The sequence below is a fragment of the Lepeophtheirus salmonis genome, chromosome 3 (genome assembly GCF_016086655.4).
Source record: "Lepeophtheirus salmonis chromosome 3, UVic_Lsal_1.4, whole genome shotgun sequence".
In the NCBI taxonomy this organism is placed as follows: Eukaryota; Metazoa; Arthropoda; class Copepoda; order Siphonostomatoida; family Caligidae; genus Lepeophtheirus; species Lepeophtheirus salmonis.
In genome coordinates, this window is record NC_052133.2 from 17584957 (window position 1) to 17603858 (window position 18902).

Here is an 18902-nt window from a genome sequence, read left to right on the forward strand (position 1 = left end):
AACATGTCATTTATCTACATAAAGTGTAATGTAACTGAGAATAAAAACTGTATGCAGGTATAAGATATGATATTTTAATAAATATTTGACACAATGTAGAGAAACACTATATCTATTTATTAATATATGAATGACTACAGTCAGGGATTCATAGTATAAATATATATATACTCGTATGTTATCCACATAAAATCATCTCCCAGTGGATTCTTATTATTATTGAAATAACCTATTTATACTGACTCAGGGGATTTCATTAGTGGGAGAGAGGATATCCCACCCCAATTCTTATTGTGTTAGTATCCAGAGGTAGGAAAAGCTCCTGTAATGCAAGTCAAATTGAGTTTCAAGTCTTTTCTCGCAAGTACAAATCATTGAATATTTCATTGAATACAGTTCGAGTCCTCAGAAAATAAAATACACTTTAAGTTGCTATAAGCAGGGTGGGATTTTTAGTCTGGAAAGTTTAAAAAATAATCTTTATAACGATTTATTACCCAAAATTAATTCTGCAATTTACAAATCTTTTGCTTTTTCATAATGGGGTCTATAGCAGCGAAGTAACTCACTCAAACTAACCACCTCCAGCTTCAACCGCAGCCTCCAACCAGACCCATAACCTTGCATAGGTCTTGATGAGGAACTCCTTGTCCTCAATGGCCACTCCCTTGGGAATTGAAACCAAAAGGAGTCAACAGTGTACACGTTTATTCGAGTCTCTCTCCAAGACATTACACACATAGTAATCCAAGGGGTTCAGATACAGTGAGCTAAGAGGCCATATTTCCTTTCTCCTAAACATAGACCTCTTAAAAAAGATGGGGTTTCTAGAATAAATCCGGTTTCAAATACCTTATTTGGACAAATTGCACCATTTGAAGACTATAGCATGATACTGGATCTTTTATAATCAAATTCAGATCTCAAACATTATTATCTATGGAATTATTTGCGCCCTGGGGGTCTGCCTAGCACGGAGGTGCACAATAATTGCTGCAATTACGTTCGTATTCAGAGGAGATCTAAAGGATTTTGCATTTTTCCTTTTATAATTTTGTAAGCTAAATCAGATGAGAACCCCTTCATAAATATAAATCTCCGTGTTGCCAAGATATCGAGGACCACCCATGTTCCAGATTTTAAATCCCAACCTTGTATATTTAGTCAACATCTCCATTCAGGTTCACAAGTCTTCAAAATATGGGCTCGAGTCCAAGTCGAGTCATACGTCTCGAGTCTAAGTCCCCAACTTCTACTAATATCTACATACGTCAGTACTGTGATACAATCTAGAAATACGCGAGGGCTCAAGCAATTTTATACTTTTTTTTAACCAATCAAATTCCGTTACTGGATAGCTAATAAGAACAAGATAAATTCCAGTCGGTCCTACAAAAAATATTGAATCTTGATCTACCTCATTTAAAACTTCCGGATACATATTGTAATCATCTTATTTGAGGATGTCTGAATTCGCGTCAAAGAGGAAATACGGCTAAAATTAATGACCACAGCAAAAAAATATGTAAAAAAATAATCGATACATATTTTAAGTTAATCTGGATAAATCTTGTTAAGATTTTGTTTCAACGATCATAAATTTTTTTGGGAAAGAGACGTATTTATGCTAGGGTTTAAATATACTTTGATAGTAGATTTAAATCTATAAATTGTTAGAGTTGTGTAAAATATGACTTATTGGTTTGGAAAAATGTAAAAACTATAGTCACCCGGAAAATTGACGTACATATGTTTGGGATAAAATTAAATTTGCTTTCAGAACGTGCTGTTCAACCAACTGCAAATATCTATGAGATAAAATAAAATCCTACTCTGTGTCTGATGCCAATCCTCAATTTTACTCTAAGTGTTGTTCAACAAAGATTTATAGTTATAACTTTCAACTTTTCATGCACACACGTTACACGTGATTGCTTTACCCTTAGATATCCTTTCTTCAATAATTAAATGATAATTATAGCTTCTTTTGGAAAATAATTATAAAAGCCACTATTCAGACTACCAACTAAAAAAAATCCTGCACTCCCTATTGTCATATATTTTTATTTACGATTCCACCTAATTTATGGTTAGAAGAATAAATATATACACATTAAGAGGTTACTGAAAATCATTTGAACTAAAAATAAACCCCTTTTTAGATGTTACATTATGTAATTTGAATAATTTATGTGCACAATGTTATGTAAAAAATTTATTTACTATGATTGTCTCGTATGTTTATAATTGAGAAGTATTTTAACGTTGAGTTACAGCAGAGCCTTACTACTGCTAGTAATATAATTAGATTATGCACATAATGTTTTAATTGGGATGCAAATGTTGAAGAGGTATGGAATTAATATAAGTAGGATTTTTTACATGGGCAGATGTTTTTGGGCACATTGACCCATTTAAAAAAAGAAATACAATATTATTGCAGCTTCATTTAGTACAAAAACACAATATTTAATATATGTAAAATGCACAGACACAATGCTACATATTAGGGATAGACCACAATATGGGTTTATAAAAGCAAGGACATTATATAAGAAATAGTGATGGAAATCCATAGCAATTGGCAGTTCTTATTTCTAAAAAAGAAAGCAAAAATCAATATGGTAACCCTGACAACTTGAATAATGTTTTGGAGGAGAGAAGCTTAGTTGTCATGACGTTTCATTAGATCAGCTACAAGCTACAATACCCTTTCAAATTCTATTCAATGGAGGTTTTTATATGACAATGGTTCTCAAATGGGTGTCTCAAATATCTGAAATATAAAATTAAGGTGGTTACCCTGAAAAGCAGAAGAATGTTTGGGAGGCGAACAGCTTAGTTGTAAATCCAAGGCTGTTCATAAAAAAAAGGATTCAAATAATTAAATTTTTGGATAAAAATTTCCGATATACAATTTTTTAGAAATTGATAGCTTCGCCGGTTAAAGCAAGGGACTAAACCAGTCATGAAGTTGTCTGTGCCGCTGCCAAGGGCTTCTGTCTCTCCTCTCAACAACTGTGAAGGCTTCGAGTGGTCATTTAATATGACACTTTTATATATTACAGAAAATGTTATAAAAATAATAAATAGAAAGTTTAAATATCGAGATTTTACCAATAAACTTGCTATTAACATTTTTTCTGGATTACCCTTACTTCCATAGCCCCTGTACATACATACAAACAGTATCCTTTACTATGTACAAACTATACTCAGGCTTCAGATGAGCTTTATACTTATGTAAATACAACGCTATGTACATACTTATAAACGTTTTCGAACATATACATAAAAGTAAATTACTGCAGTAAATGGAAACAAAAATTTAAATTTTTCAACTCTATTTTTCTTTTTTAAAATGAATGTTATTACAATAGAGAAAATAAAATCACTTTGTTAGACATGAGTAAAGTATGAATTCCTATGATTGTTTGGATTGAAAATAAAGCTTACCAAAAATATTAATTTTTTATGATGAAACTAACTAACCTTTTTTGAGAAACTTTAAAAAAAAAAAAGAATTAAGGGAAGTGAAAGCAAATGTAGTAATTTCCTTAATGATAATTATAGAGAAAAAGATTATGATACAGAAAATTAAAAGTTATAATCAAATTATAAATACGATTTATTTAAAATAAATATGTACACGAGCTTATCTATATAAACTTATGTAGGTATTTATACAATAATAAACGCAAGGTACAGATATTTTTTCCAAACTGTTTACGTTTTTTTAAAGGTTACTCATATACAGACCCCTATCTGGTTAACAAAAATATAAACATACATGCGTGGTGAGTTAGCACAAAAACAATCTTGAATAAATTTCAAGAATATGAGAAATACCCAATGTACTTATTTATTCATAAGTATTTTTTGCTCAGTTATATGCATTGCATACAAATTTATGCAATGTGCTGGAATGCCCAACTATGTATCACTATAGTTGAGAAACTTCTTATGATATATGTGCCTCATTTTGGCCCCAATATGATCTTTAAAATAAAATACAGTAATATTGCTTGCTTCTGTGTGGATTGTCCACCTACACAGAGTGGAGACACAAAACTTCTAGTCGTATGACTTTAGTTAAGAAACATGTGATTTTATTTAATAAAGAGACAATACCAAACCAATTTTATGATATACTTAAATATTATATTTAGCTATATTCTTTATTCAATTTGTCCTCTTTCACAAGCAATAACTTGCTCAGTCTTTGAAACTTTTTACAATGAAAGCAGTGTCCATGGCGTACCCCGCTGTCATAATAACAGCTCGTAACGAATTCCAATTTTGATTCGAGGTATGGAGACATTTTTCTCCAAGAATCTCGAAAGGGGTTAAGGTCAGGGCTGGAAAAAGGTCACATGGAGACAGGAGATATTGTTTCTGCAGAAGTTTTTGTTCTAATTGGCTTTATGGGAGAGGCACTCCTTCATGGACTTCTTGATGTTGTTAGGCAGTCCGGATGGAGATGCAAACGGTCTTTGCAACCTTCTCGGCTGCCCACGCGCTGCCTCCTTTCTTATTGCTCAAACATTTTTGGACTGAGAGACATGGGATAAATACAAAACTTATTTATTTATATTTCAGCTCTCATCATTTGGGCAATGAAGACTATTTATTAAAAATAAATGTGTAAAAGTATAATTAAATACTATTGTAAGTTTTTGGGTAAATATTGACCCTGTATTTGGATCATCTGTGTCTTTTTCCAATCCCATCCCTTAAAAGAACATATATATATATATATATGTATTAATGTTCCTTTAATTGGTCAGATGGACTCGCACACATTAAGTACCGGGCGTGTAAAATTATTTACCGATGATGTTAATATACTTTTTAAGAGGTTTTGGTGCAACCAATCTGATTGTTTCTTATTTTTACTGTTAAAATAAACAAAAATCCTTCCCGTGAGAGCGTAACAACTTCCACACGTGAGACCATGTCCAATCAGGAAACAAAGAGGATCGAAATTGCAGCCCTCCTCCGAGCGGGAGTGCCTCATAACAACATTAACGAAGAGGTTGGGGCCTCGTTGAAGACAATTTATAACGTTTCCAAGCGCTTGGAGGCTGGGGGTGATCTCAAGCATTCCCCTGGGGCTGGCAGGAATCCCACTGTCTCAACAAGGCAAGTAAAGGCAGTGTTCAAGAGGACTCCCAACAGGTCCATTGCCGACATGGCCAGAAAGATGGGAACGTCGAGATCAACTGTTTCAAGGGCATTGAAAAGGGCAGGAGGAAAGTCCCTGAGGCGTACTGAACGCCCTCTGCTAACTGAACGTCAGCGAGAAGTCAGACTTGAGCGTGCCAAGAAAATCTTGAATGATATCAAGAGCTCATCTGGACGCATCATCATTTTTTCAGATGTGAAAACTTTTACGGTCGATCCTGTTTTCAACAGGCAAAATGACCGTGTTGTGAGGTTTGGAGATGTGCAAGATAAGCACTGCTATCTGGCAACAACAAAGCACCTTGCTTCGGTGATGATGTTGGGTCTCGTGGCCTCCAACGGGAAGGCCATGAAGCCGGTATGGTTCCCCGCTGGCTACAGATTAACAGCGGAGGATTATGTGAAGATTCTGGCGTCCAAGGTCCTTCCGTGGATCAAATCCATAGTCGGCAACTCTCCTTGGGGGTTTCAACAAGATGGAGCACCCGCCCACGCTTCCAAGAAAGCTCAGGAGTGGCTCAAGGACAACATGAACTTTTGTCCCAAGGACTACTGGCCCCCTCAGAGCCCGGATCTGAACCCACTACACTTCTCTATCTAGGCGCACGTGGAGACCAAGGCCTGCAAAAAACGACACAAGAACATAAATGCCTTAAAGACTGCTGTCAACAAGGCCTGGGCCTCCATGGACGCCGATTACCTCCAGCAAGTCTGTGGCAGCTTCAGGCGTCGCCTGACCAGTATCATTGAGTCAAATGGTGGCTACATTGATTAAATATGATCACAAACTATTTTATTATTCTAAAAATGTATGAATAATTGTTTCTCAAGTCATTCGAAATGTCATTATTGTCCGCGATATGTTTTGAACAAAAATCGGTAAATAATTCTGCACGGCCCGGTATAAGTAAACATTCTAATATTAAATTTACTCCATCTGATATAAAAATCTTCCTTTCAGTCCATATCCTTAATGTATATTTCTTCTTTCTCTAGGAACAGCCACACATTGAGTTCAATTGAATAATTTCTCCCGAGCGTGTTGTTTATTGAGCTACTTCGTTTCAAAGATTTAAAAAAAATATATATTTAGGTAGTTTTGGAAAGATTTTTAAAGTATATTTACATCTTATTTTCAATATACAATACCACCTAAATCTTTGTATTGACTTCGTATCTTATCTTTAAAATGGATGGTTCTTTGAGATTCTTAAAATTTAGTTTTCCAAGGCTAACTTCATTTTCTATAAAAACAAGTTAATAATGCTAAATCTCAGGATAAAATTCTTTTTAAATAGGAATTTTATAAAATAAAGGGCATTTTTCGAATAAAAAGTCGATTCTATTCGGAGTTTTCTTATATTTGAAGTATTAAAAAACCACAATTATTAGATAATTGTGAAATTAAGTGTATTTGAAACTTTCATTTTCGAGGCAACTAGTGTTTTATTTGTGCTATGTTTAGAATGATCGATGACGCCTGATTATTATCTTATGTACACAACTGTATTATATTATATCATTAACTAATAATCAATACATAAAATATACAAGGTCATGGTTAATCCCATATTAATAATGCCTCTTTTGTCAAGTGACTTCTGTTAGAAAGAGTGACGATCCAACCTGTTTATTGATCTGTTAAAACCCCATTAATTAGATCCTGTTTTTGACGGATTATAATCGATGATTTTTAGATTCTTTAACCAAAAGAGTTTTTCTGGGGGCACTCATGATATGTATCTAATTTGATTGAATAGCAATGTTTGATGAATTTAAAAAGAAACATATAGAACTTAAATTCTGGCGTCATACTTAAAATACTTATAAAATTGATAAATCATAAATTCCAATGAAGTTAATAGCGAAAAAAAAGTTTACTTTACACTGATTTTTTACTTCGTGTTTTCTTCTATGCGAATTATTTCTTGTTGTAAAAAAATGATATCTGAGATATGGTTGACTATAAGAGTATTTTATTTATGTCCGACTTTCTTATATCTGGAATTTGACTGTATATTGGACTTATAGACGTTCTTACGTTTGAGAGGAAAAAATAATTACCTCATACAGTGTAAGACTGAACATTAAACATTTTTTATACTATGAAGATCCAAAAATATGCAAAGCTGTCTAAAAAATACCATACAAATTTGATTTCATTCAAACCCAATACATTTAGGGATAATAAAAGTAAAAATATTTGAACCACCATCAATTTTTGGACATACTGTATATAATTAATAGTTGTATATAACCGCTAATATTTGGCCGTCATGTATTTTTTATACACAAATTAATTTTAACACTAATTCTAACAAAACTGCTTCTTCAAAAACTCATGCGTATTTGAATGTCAAAACACTTCAGATCTCCTTTTAAATCGAATGAAGAACAACTATATATAGTATATTATCTTTCATACATAAATTATTATTCAACAAATAAAGTATTATAAGTGTTACATATTTAATGTGCTGCATCAACACAAAATAAATCTTGAACAATTATTAAAAGAATGATAAATTCTAATTATATTTGTTTATGGAATACCGAAATAATTAATGGAACGACGTAGCTCAATAGACAAAGCACTCGAGCGAAAATATTCTCTTGAACTCAATCTGTGTAGGTTCGTGCCAGGTCGTTCCTAGAAAAGAAAATATACTTTATGTATATGAACTTCCAAGAAGATTCCTAGGTCAGATAGAGTAAATGTAATACTGTAATGTTTACTTATAGTTAATCAGTACAACTCCGTCTGACCAATTAAAGGAACACACACAAAAATAAAGACACCAATATTTCACTAACCTAAATCCAACAATTACGGGCTTTAAATTCATATTCTATAAAAGTGTTTTTTAAACTTTTTCTAGAGCAAATTAATGAGATAACATCATGGGCGTACTAATGAGCAAAAAGTTTTGTCTTTATTTATAATAAATAGCGGAAACACTCATTGTAAAAAAAAAAAAAAACTGAATACTCCCCTGGGTGCAAAAATTGATAGATGCCAATTTTTCAGTATCTTTTCTTTGGTTAAAGAGGATTAATATTTGGCTTTAACTGATTTCTCATATATAATCAATCATTAATTTTTTTCTCTAATTGTTACCTCCACCAACAAAGTTGAACAGAGCTTAGGTTTTGCCTCCCTTTGCTTGTTTATAGGTGAGCTGGATTACGGCAAAAGGTATAAATCGATTTTGATCAAATTTGGTAGGATGATGATAATATATTGTCACAGTAAGAAGCCATAAATTTTTTAGAAGTGAAGGTACACAAAACGTGAATATGACATAATCGACTATAACATTGAAAAAAATAAATTATAATTGAGATTCATTATTCAATTTGGTTTTAGAGGGAATTTTACCGTGTACGTATATTAATCAATATTTTTGTAAGTTTAAATGCAATTTGAAGCGTCTTTGAAGGATTAATTAGAACAAATTCATAATATAAGTTCAAGAAAATTAAATTAAAAAAACAATCCATGTAGATTTACTATCATAATTAATCATTTTAATTTCTTGTTGAAAATCATATCTACCATATGTTAAGATCTCGAAGGAATCAAATCGTAAGCATCTTACGGAATTATTTTAAAGGAAGTCATTTGTGAACTGCAAGGATTACATACATCCAATTGTCTATTTTTGATTCAGAGTAACATACCTATAATATAAATAGAAGGTTATTAGTTTCAAAATACATTTACATACTTATTTTAATGGTTTAAGGAATATACTGCTTTTGGACCTTAAACATTTATCTATCTATGCTAAGATGTTAGAAGATCCAAATACTATTTTTTTATTTATTCGTATTTATATTTATATAACGCTTTGACAAAAAAATATAAGAATACCTATATTTCGCATTTAGCAATATTCTTTCTACATAAAGTTGTTTTTCATCTACAGAAGTATTCACTAATCACCTTTTACACATTATGTTTGTATCAAATTATTTAGAAGGATAAAAACAATATACATACGTATATTATTGTTAGGTGTCTATTTATGAATCTTAAAACGGTCTAAAACGGTTTTAACTAATTAGGTCCAACATTAGTTAGGACCACTCTCATAGTTAAATTCGCTCTAATGAAGTGGATAACACAGGCAGGACAAATTATTCTCTAGAATTCAATTTATGTAGTTTTGATTCACAGTTGCTCCCAAAAAATGATATATTGACCCGGTCCTACAAAAAAGTTAATGCCACTTTTTTGTTTGTTTCAAATAATTTTTATTTGTCATGTGTGTTTTTTTTTTTACAGAAGAAAGTATCCGTTCATGGTTTGAATTTCGATCTATACCTTACATTTTGGTCCACGCTATCAAACCGTGGTTATGGTCCAAATATTGATTCAAATCGGTCCAGAGTAATGTTGTGCCGTATAACTATGCGAACGGTAGAGAGTGTAAGAGCGCGAAAAGAACACGGCAGGGAGACATATGATATTACTGAATTAAGACTATTCTTAATATCAGCTGGTATATGATTTTGGGGGAGAAAATGAATTACTGCTATAAATAAGAGAACTTTCTACATTTAAAGAGCATTAGCGCAGGGGAAAATATTATGGTTAGATTTAAATTTATATATATTTATTTGACTATGTATTTTCAAATCAATTTACACCAAAGATAGACGATAATTCTTCTTTTAGAGGGGAATGTTAATACTCCCACAACCTATTTAATTATGAACAAAAAGAAGACAGAACACACAGACAAACAGTTTTTCCTTTTATAATTGGTAAACTAGGTTTTTTCTTGTAATATATCCGTTCAATACCTATAAGTAACCTGGCGTACTTACACATTTTATAATAATGGCACTATACTCAACTGATACTAGAGCTACACTTACAACTACACTAAGGCATTAAGAAATGAGTTGTGGATGGCGTAAATACTCAAACTTCTGTTTTCTCACTCCTAAAAATTGCAAAGTATAAAAAACGCAAGAATACAATTTTGGAAATAAAAAAGTAATCAAATTTCAGAGTTTGAGGAAGAAACCTCAACATGTGATAACAAAATACAGTGTTAATTATTATGCTAGTGAGTTGCGCTATTCAGTATACCAGTACTACAGGGTTATCGACGCATTTAAAATATTACTTTTCGAACCTAATTTTGGAAGTGGTACATGGAGTTCCACTTGGTATTAAAAAAATGGCCCATCGATGACATATTCTGACAATTTCCTCACCCCAACCACCCTAAACTAAATTGTTCTGAATACAAAAAAAAGTAAAAATAAAAATTTTCTGACCTAACCCTTCAAAAAAGTACCCTACGAACGCCCTTGTAAGTCCATTCCTTAACGACATTTTTATCTTAAATAATTTTTAGATGAGAGAGTACATTTATTCGTACCAGAACCTGTAAAAAATAGGGATATCGTGACAACTCTAAACTAGATAAAATCAATTAATCCTATTATGAGCAGAGTTATTTTAAGGCCAATAAAAAAATATTTTCTTAGCATTAATATAAATCATCTAGTATATAACAGGGGAAAAAACAAACAAACAAAGCCTTTCACTTTTTATTGAAATTGAATATATGTGTACCAATTTGTGAATAGATGATAACAAAATTACTTCTAAATGACACATATACGTCACCAATTTCTAGATTAAGATAAAAAAGTTTAATAATATTACTTATTATTATATTTTTTTATTATCTATAGCCTACCTAGAAGTGGAAGAAATAGAAAACATGTTAGATTAATGTACATCTGAGTTTTAATGCCATTCCTTGCAATTCAAACAATATTTTAAGACGCTATGTAACCGGGGTTAAAATACAAAATTAAGTGAGCGATAACATATGGAATAGTAAAACTTTCGTTCAACAAGCTATTTCTGCTTATTTCCACATTTGTTTGAAATGGAACATAAATGTTACAATGGTCCTTATACTATTAAGATCGAACCGCAAGAATTCTTCCTTGGGTAGAGTCTCAACACTAATATATACCCAGGTATGATTAGTCAATAATTTTGCAAACCTTTTTGTATTCTTTTTCCTTCTGAAGCAAGTCAAATATACATCCGTATAAATAAATCTCGTATTTTTATGATTGATATATCTTTTCAATTTCCTAAATCCTTTATATAGATTACACATAAAATAATATAGAACCAATTTGTTATTATTATTATTTTCCAAATAGCTTTTATCGAATTTCTATAGATATGAGGGTTTAGTAAATAGTTTCCTTTGCTTTTTCTTTTGTGGACGATGATGAGTCAGAGAGAAAGAAAGAGTTTTATTAAGGTATATAAAATGTTGCTTTTCTGTATACCTATATAGAAAGATGTTTATGATCTGACAATAAAAATAAATATAAAGAAAAAGAAAGTTTTTTTTCCTCGGTTGTGTCCTTACATATGATAGAAAATAGACAAAAAAGTTCATGTAACTGATGGGATTACTACTAAAATTTCTAATTTCCACGTAAATTATGTTTCAGGGAGATTTGACCTTTTCTAATTATAGACCTAAAGAAAAGGATCCCATTCGGATTTTTTGCATACATACTTATAAGATATGAGTAGATTAAAACCCTAAAAAAAATTTAAACATCAAATTTTCTGCTTTTCTGGGGTACCATTTTTAATATTTCGCAATAATGTTTCATTGCTTTTTTTCCGGTCAAAAATAAATTAATCATAATTAAAGCTCTTGCTTTTGTGAGTAATTTGAAATAAAACAACTTGAAATTTAAAAAATCTACACGAAATAATATTTAACTGAAGTTAAAAGATCTTCGAATCTCGTTCTCTGACAAGTGTAAAGTTTTGCACATGGTGATTTGTTGTTGATGGCTAACCACCCTGACCAAAAGTTATCAACTTATGAATTAATGATGTTTTTAAACTTACAAAAAATGTAACGCTTATTTATACGTAAATTGTGATGAAGTGAAAATCTGGTATAATATAGTAAATCTATATTCATAAAGTAAAGTTTGTCTGAATGGATCTAAGGACTAACAATGAAGCAACAACTGTGTAGCGTATCATATAAGGAAACAACAATTGTGTATTAAAGCTCAGCACGTCATATAAGCCATTAAATATTTTTTTTTTCTTTTTACCATGAAAATAATTTTTTCAAGTGAAAAACGTTTCATAGAAGTAATATAACGAAAACAAAATAATTTTGAGAATTTTTTTTTTCTAATTACAAATTTATATACGCTTCTAACCGTCTTTTCTCATCCAAATTATACTAAAATCCACATCAACTTACTAAAAAATAATAAATAATGTTAAATTTAATATAAAAAATATATATATATTTACACAAGATAAAATAATTTTGAAGCTAAGCTTATTAAAACTTATAAACCAAGCGAAGAAAAAAAACCACGTGATCAATATTTGCCCAATTATAGTTATTTACATAAAAATTGGATTTTCATAGGATTAATTCTATAATTAACTATGCAACGTCCTTGAATTAACCCTTTTAATTGAATTAACATGGTGAAATCTGCAAAAAGTATAAAAAGTACATACGTTACGAGAAAAGTTGATAATAGACACGATCTGTGAAAAAAGTTTTCACATAACCAAGGAAATCTTCTAAAGCTGGTTAATGCGTTTTGACAATTTGCATTGTAGCTTCAGTCGTATCCAAATGTACTTTAGTGTAATATTTCAAATTAATCTATGTTTTTTACATAAAAAAATTGAAGTTATGGTTAAATATTCATTTGCAAATTAGTGATAGATTCATTGTTGATATCATTTTTTGTCCATGTATAAAACATATCTTTTGCAGGTCATAAATCGTTTTTAAACTTTATCTCAAGCAAATCTTTAATGTGTATTCACCTATATACAGGAAGGAAGCTTATATCGGATGAAATAATTAAATCCAATATTTACTCTGAAAGCTTGTTTGACTCAGAAATTACTCGTAGGTGCAAAAACTTTGAAAAATCTAAGAGCAACAGAATCGTGAAATCTTTGAAAAGAAACCTTATAACCTACATCATTTATTAAACAATCAGTGGTATAGTCTTACGAGAAAAAGTTCATGTGCATCGAGCCAGTGAAGCTTTTAAAATGATTAAACGATATTTCAAAGTCAAATTACTCCTTCAATGACAATGTGTGTATATTTATGTATGCAATTTGATGGTATGTGAGTAACAAAATTTGAATTTTGCAAAGAAACAAAAATTTAGTCGTTTTTGAGGAATATTATGAGAAGGAAATCCTCATTTCATAATTATTATCAGATGTTGTTTTTTCCAAGATACTTAGAGACTTGGTATATGAGTCATCCTTTTTTTCAACCGCGCCAGACAGATTTGATGAAAATAAGATAAAATAGAATAGGTGCTCAGTAGAGACCAATCCACCACTTAGGATCATTCCACCTAAATTTGATTTTTTCCATATGAAACATGACATTATAAGTCAATGAATTTTTTTTGGGAATAGCCGTAATCGAAATTTGAAAAAAGTTAAAAAAACAATCTGTCATATTGCACAGTTATAGGGATGTCAGGCATGGCCTCTATCAAATCCTTTAAACCATTAAAACCCATGGTGTGTGCTTCTAGTCAATTCTAGGGTCAAGTTTTGGTCTGTTGAAGGCACAGTGGTCCTAAAAAACTTCACAATGCAATAAGCTGTCTTCTTGAATACTTTGTGAGGTTCATCATCACATCTCTATGGTCTTATGCACAGCACAATTTGTAAATAGTTTTCCTTCTAGCATTCACAGAAGATAAATAACCAAATTGAACTTATCAATCAGTAGAGTTTTTTTTGTAATCTTTAAATTTCAGCTCTCTATAAAGGGGTGACTGTCAAAAATTAATTTATAAATATCTCTAAAGACTCTAGTTTGGATTGTTACATATCGTAGTTAGGGGTGACTGTCAAAAATTAATTTATAAATATCCTTTGCCAATCTTTGATATTATTTTAAGCATAGGACTTTAACTACATTTAATAACATTCAGAGAGAAAAAGCTGATGGCTTGACTTCTTAAAGTACCAATTGACTCCTTCTTTCTGTAAATGAATCCCACAAGATTTTATCAGTTTAGAAGAATAAAAAAATAAAACTTTTTAAGTGTTGTAATTTGAGTCCTCCTAAAGAAATAATAATAATAAAAAAAACTTTGACGCTTCAGTTGAAGAGGAACAAAAAAAAAAAAGAAGTTTATTAAGATGGGATTGATATGATCTTTAGAAAACTAGAAAATAAAAAGAGTGTCCCAAAACAAGAAAATACGTTACGTGTGTGACAATAAATAACAAAACTTTTGGTAATTTATTCCGAATAAATATTTTTGCAAATACAGGTAAAAAGAGTTTCTTTGATTATGCTGTAAATATTATTGTATTTCACTTATTTAAAAAAAAAACCTAGTTATAAAATGCAAAATGTAATCCTCCGTCTATATCCCCCTTTACTTGACCCCAACATATAAAATATATATAAACACCATTTTATATAAATATAATGAATAAATTTGGAAAAATCCAATTCAAGAAATATTCAACAATGACAACGAATTATTATTATTATTTTTTTTTTGAAAGACCCATTTTTTACAATATAAACAGATTCATTGCATTATTATTTTTTTTTTTTACATTTAAACTCCTTTGATACATATATTATAGGACATTAATATTTTTTTCTTCACAAACTTACATAGACTATTCAACCAACTAAATAAAATATATATAAAAAATAATTTCATCAATTGAATTATTATAAAATGACTCGTTTCTTGGAAGAACAAGAGACTCTAAAGATATTCAATTCAATATAAATTTAATAATTTATATAAATTATCAGTCGTCATATATTTACATAAATATGTTAATACATGGATTTCTTGATGTATAGTACCTATTTGATAGTGAATAAGTCTGATGCCAGCTTGTAACAAGTTGTATTTCATTTTAATCTGAATGAAGTCAATTTGACTTTGATATGGTAGACATCAAGAGTGATTTGCTCGATATATATACAAAAACATTATGCGTGATTTTGGGCGCACTTGGTGGCAATGGGTTGTAGCTGGGGCTCAGTTTCTTCACTCCGTATTAACAGAGGATTTGAGGTCGGACGTGTTGTTGTGGTGGAATCAGCGGCTTTCAGACTCCACTTGCCACCAGATCCTATTATTTTGCAGGTTGAGTTACAGGCACCTGGGTTGCCAGAAGTTAAATAACAAGTCATACAGAAGATTTTTACAATGCTCCTCATGGAATTTGTCGGTGCGTTTGATTTAAGAAGGGCCTCTCTTGAAACTTCTTTCACCATCATTTCTACCGTAGACTGTACCTAATTTTTTATATTTTTTTTGCTAATTTAACCATACATATGTGTGGGTTGACTTCAAAAGAGTATTTGTTCGCTTTGGGGGTTATATTGACTGGCTTAACGCTTCAAGAACAATTCTTGGGCCCTTCTTCCAGGCGGTTGTGAGCGTGATAAACGGTACAGCGTTTCACCTCAATCTGTTTGACGATATCCAAGGCATCATGCTGGCGTAGAGCAAACTCCAACCTTTTCCTTCACATGTTCGTGCAGAAGTTATATGTAAATATTAGCCTGTAATATATCATTTGAAGTGTAGCAAGAATAGCCCTTTATTCATGTGCCTAACTTTTTGACTGAATTTCTCTATATTCTCGAGAATAAAGTTAAAGAGGTGGTGCACGCTCTAATACTCTTGCATGTAGTGTATAGGAGAAGTGTGTACCAATGCAAATTATTACATGTACATGTTATCTTGTGCAACAATATTATGATTTTAGTATGTCTCTGTTGGGAGAGGAATAGCTCATATATATTAGGCGTCGACGAAAAGACAAACTCTGCTTCTAAAATTTATAGTTGCTCTATTAATTCAGGACTTTATTCCCCAACAAATTATCAGTGTTACTCTCGCTTTTTATGATCACACTCACACGTAGTTACTCATTACTTAGATGTTTTCTCCTCGAAAAGAAAATAATCATTATAACATTATAAAATACAAAAATTGTTCTGCTTGCCAACAACAAATACTCAAACTCAAAAAAAAAAAAAAAAAACTTAGGATTTACAACCGAATAATTGTATAATCCCTTTCTTTCTTTTTAATATGAAGCGCGGAGCCTACACAGTGTACACACTCGTTGCTAAAGCTTCTCCCTGGTCACAAATTATTTTACTTTTATATACGTACTTTCCTTCTTTTTATTTTTTTATTATCAAGGGCTGAGCTACACACACTCGCTGTTAAAAATGAGTCCTCCATAGGCAAAGAAACAGACATACAAACTTTGCTTTATTAAAATAGACATTGAAAGTGGAATAAAATATGAGCTTGTTGGTATCTTAGGGTGCTTTAATTTTTTTCACTCCATTTATCAATGTTCTTTCATTCTTGAGGACGGAATATTATAAGTATTTACTCCGGTGTACTCATGAATAATGGTGAGTAACATTGATGATTTGTTCGGGAGTTATACGTATAAGTCCTTGTGAGATTCCGAGTAGAATTGAGAATCGACATCAGAGTAATTCCTACCTATGAAATTGAAAATACGAAGTGGAATTGGAGTTCAGTTTCTTATCTTATAACTGCTAGGAGATTGTTATGACAGCTAAACTGATATTTTTCAAACATTCTTCAAACTGTGAGGGTTAGGTCATGTTTTATAGAACTCTATTTATAATCTCCAAGAAAAGTACAAAACCATTTTATCTATTGTACGTATTTACTTAATGTAAGTTTAGGATTCGATTCAATGTTTTCAAGTTTCCTCGAGTTTGTGCTAGGAGAATATAGCAATTTTTGAGTGCAATCAAGTTCGAGTTTTCATTTGGTTACATCATTACTTGATGAAGGCATATTTAAAAGTAGATGATTCCCTTTTAAACTTCAAATTTGATATGCTTTTCTCAATGAAATGATTGGTTCACAAGGTAAGTAGTCCTTTATCCCTGCAATTTCAAATGGTTATAACTTCTGAATCAGTACTTGCTTCAATTTTTACAAATACATATTTTTTGAAAATCAAGCACTTATAAAAAAGTCTTAATTCCGACTTTGTTTTTATATTAACTTCTTTTGGAATAAGACATTATTCAATGAACTTTGACGATGTGGATTAAATTTGATCGTTTTTGAGGTGGAAAGTCACTGAAAAGATACATAAATAATGTATTATGATTTGAGCTCCAAATAAAATGCAGTCTATTAAATAGATATACCATAGCTTTAACTATTAATAATTATCGTATAAATAAATAAAGTCAATTTAAAATCCTTTTTTTTTTTCATTTGTAATATATGTATATTTCCTTCTCACTTGAAAATTGTATAAAATATACATTATATATGACAGGGTCGAACAGATAAATATAAAAAAAGTTGGACTTTATCAAGATGAAATCTATTATTGAGGACTTCATATCTTGGGAAACAATCATCTGATTGGATTTATTTTTGCTAGTATTTATCTAAAATTTACATGTTTACTCAATTTATTAAAGTCTTGAGTTGTGGATACGAAAAGTTTGGGCAATTTGCGAGGGAATGGCTCAGTTCTATTTATAATGTTGAAAAAATAAATAGGTTCAATCCTAAATAAAAATTATAGATAGGGTAAGGAAGGAAAACGTGGACTCGAGAGATGGATTTAGAAATACATCAATAATTTTATATTTGCAATAATAGGCAAAAAAATAATGTTAATAAAAAATGTAAACAAGGCTTTCGGAAACCTTTTTTGCACTTAATATGCCACCCTACATTATAAATCGCAGCCTTTACACGTTGCTTGAAGGCCATGCAGGAGTGAATGCCATATCTCTTTGTACAAGAATGGAGCCATGTTATCGACGCAGAACTTTTGAAGTTTGGTGGACGTATGAGAGGGGTGCCGTTTTGAGTCTACACGTAGATCCCCCGCTAGTTGGTCTTGAGCAATTGCAAGATAGTCTACTTAAGCCCATTTTTAGAGGCCTCCTGACTGATTTTATGTCTAGCCTTGAAAAGGAACGGAGGCATCTATTTCCATCAGAGGGAACAACATTAAGAACTATTGTTTGGGTCCGATATTTGGCGTGGTTAGCCTCTTTGACCCATTCTTTCGTTTACGCAAGCCAACGGTCGTTCCAGGGGTTGTAGAATTGATCAAATGTAAAAATCTTCTTGTCCTAGAATTTTTTTAGAATTTGCCCATTTTTCTTGCACCTCTCAAGCATCCTGGCTTTCATACCCCCTGTTATAATGTGGTGTGGGATCCTTGTGAAAGAAAATAGTCCCAAGTTTTAGCCCTCCTGATGGTCCTAGGAGCCACAGAAAAGTCGTTGTTGAGGCGATTCATCGACTACGTGGGATCTTTCTGTATATTGATCTCCAAACTTAGCAAGAATCTCCTTCACTTCCTGATATCCTGGAGAGGTATTCTCAATTTTTCTATCTTGGCCAACTTAAAAAACAGGCCCCTAGAACACTTAACAATGTTCGTAATCTTCATTACATCAACTCCAACATCGAAGAGATCTGAGAAAGGCGTCCTTTTTACTCGCTCATGAAGATACAATGACTAATTGATTAGTACAGTTTGTTTATATAAAAACGACACATAAACAGAATATCAAAAAATACTCTCTAAACCTTTTTATATCAATGAGAAAATAAATATCAATTAA

General features: G+C 31.4%; 1 protein-coding gene across 5 annotated transcripts in view; it reads right to left on the reverse strand.

Moving 5' to 3' along the window:
• Positions 1 to 18902, reverse strand: part of LOC121114006 (uncharacterized) — a 393698-nt gene that overhangs the window by 109197 nt on the left and 265599 nt on the right. For 2 of the 5 annotated variants that reach the window (XM_071887094.1, XM_071887093.1), the window contains exon 2: positions 8741 to 8865. The exons of the other annotated variants lie outside the window; for them this stretch is intronic. In XM_071887094.1, coding sequence (XP_071743195.1) covers positions 8741 to 8743 — 3 coding nt within the window. In that variant the 5' untranslated portion in view covers positions 8744 to 8865. The remainder of the gene's footprint in view (positions 1 to 8740; positions 8866 to 18902) is intronic. 5 annotated transcript variants of the gene reach the window in all.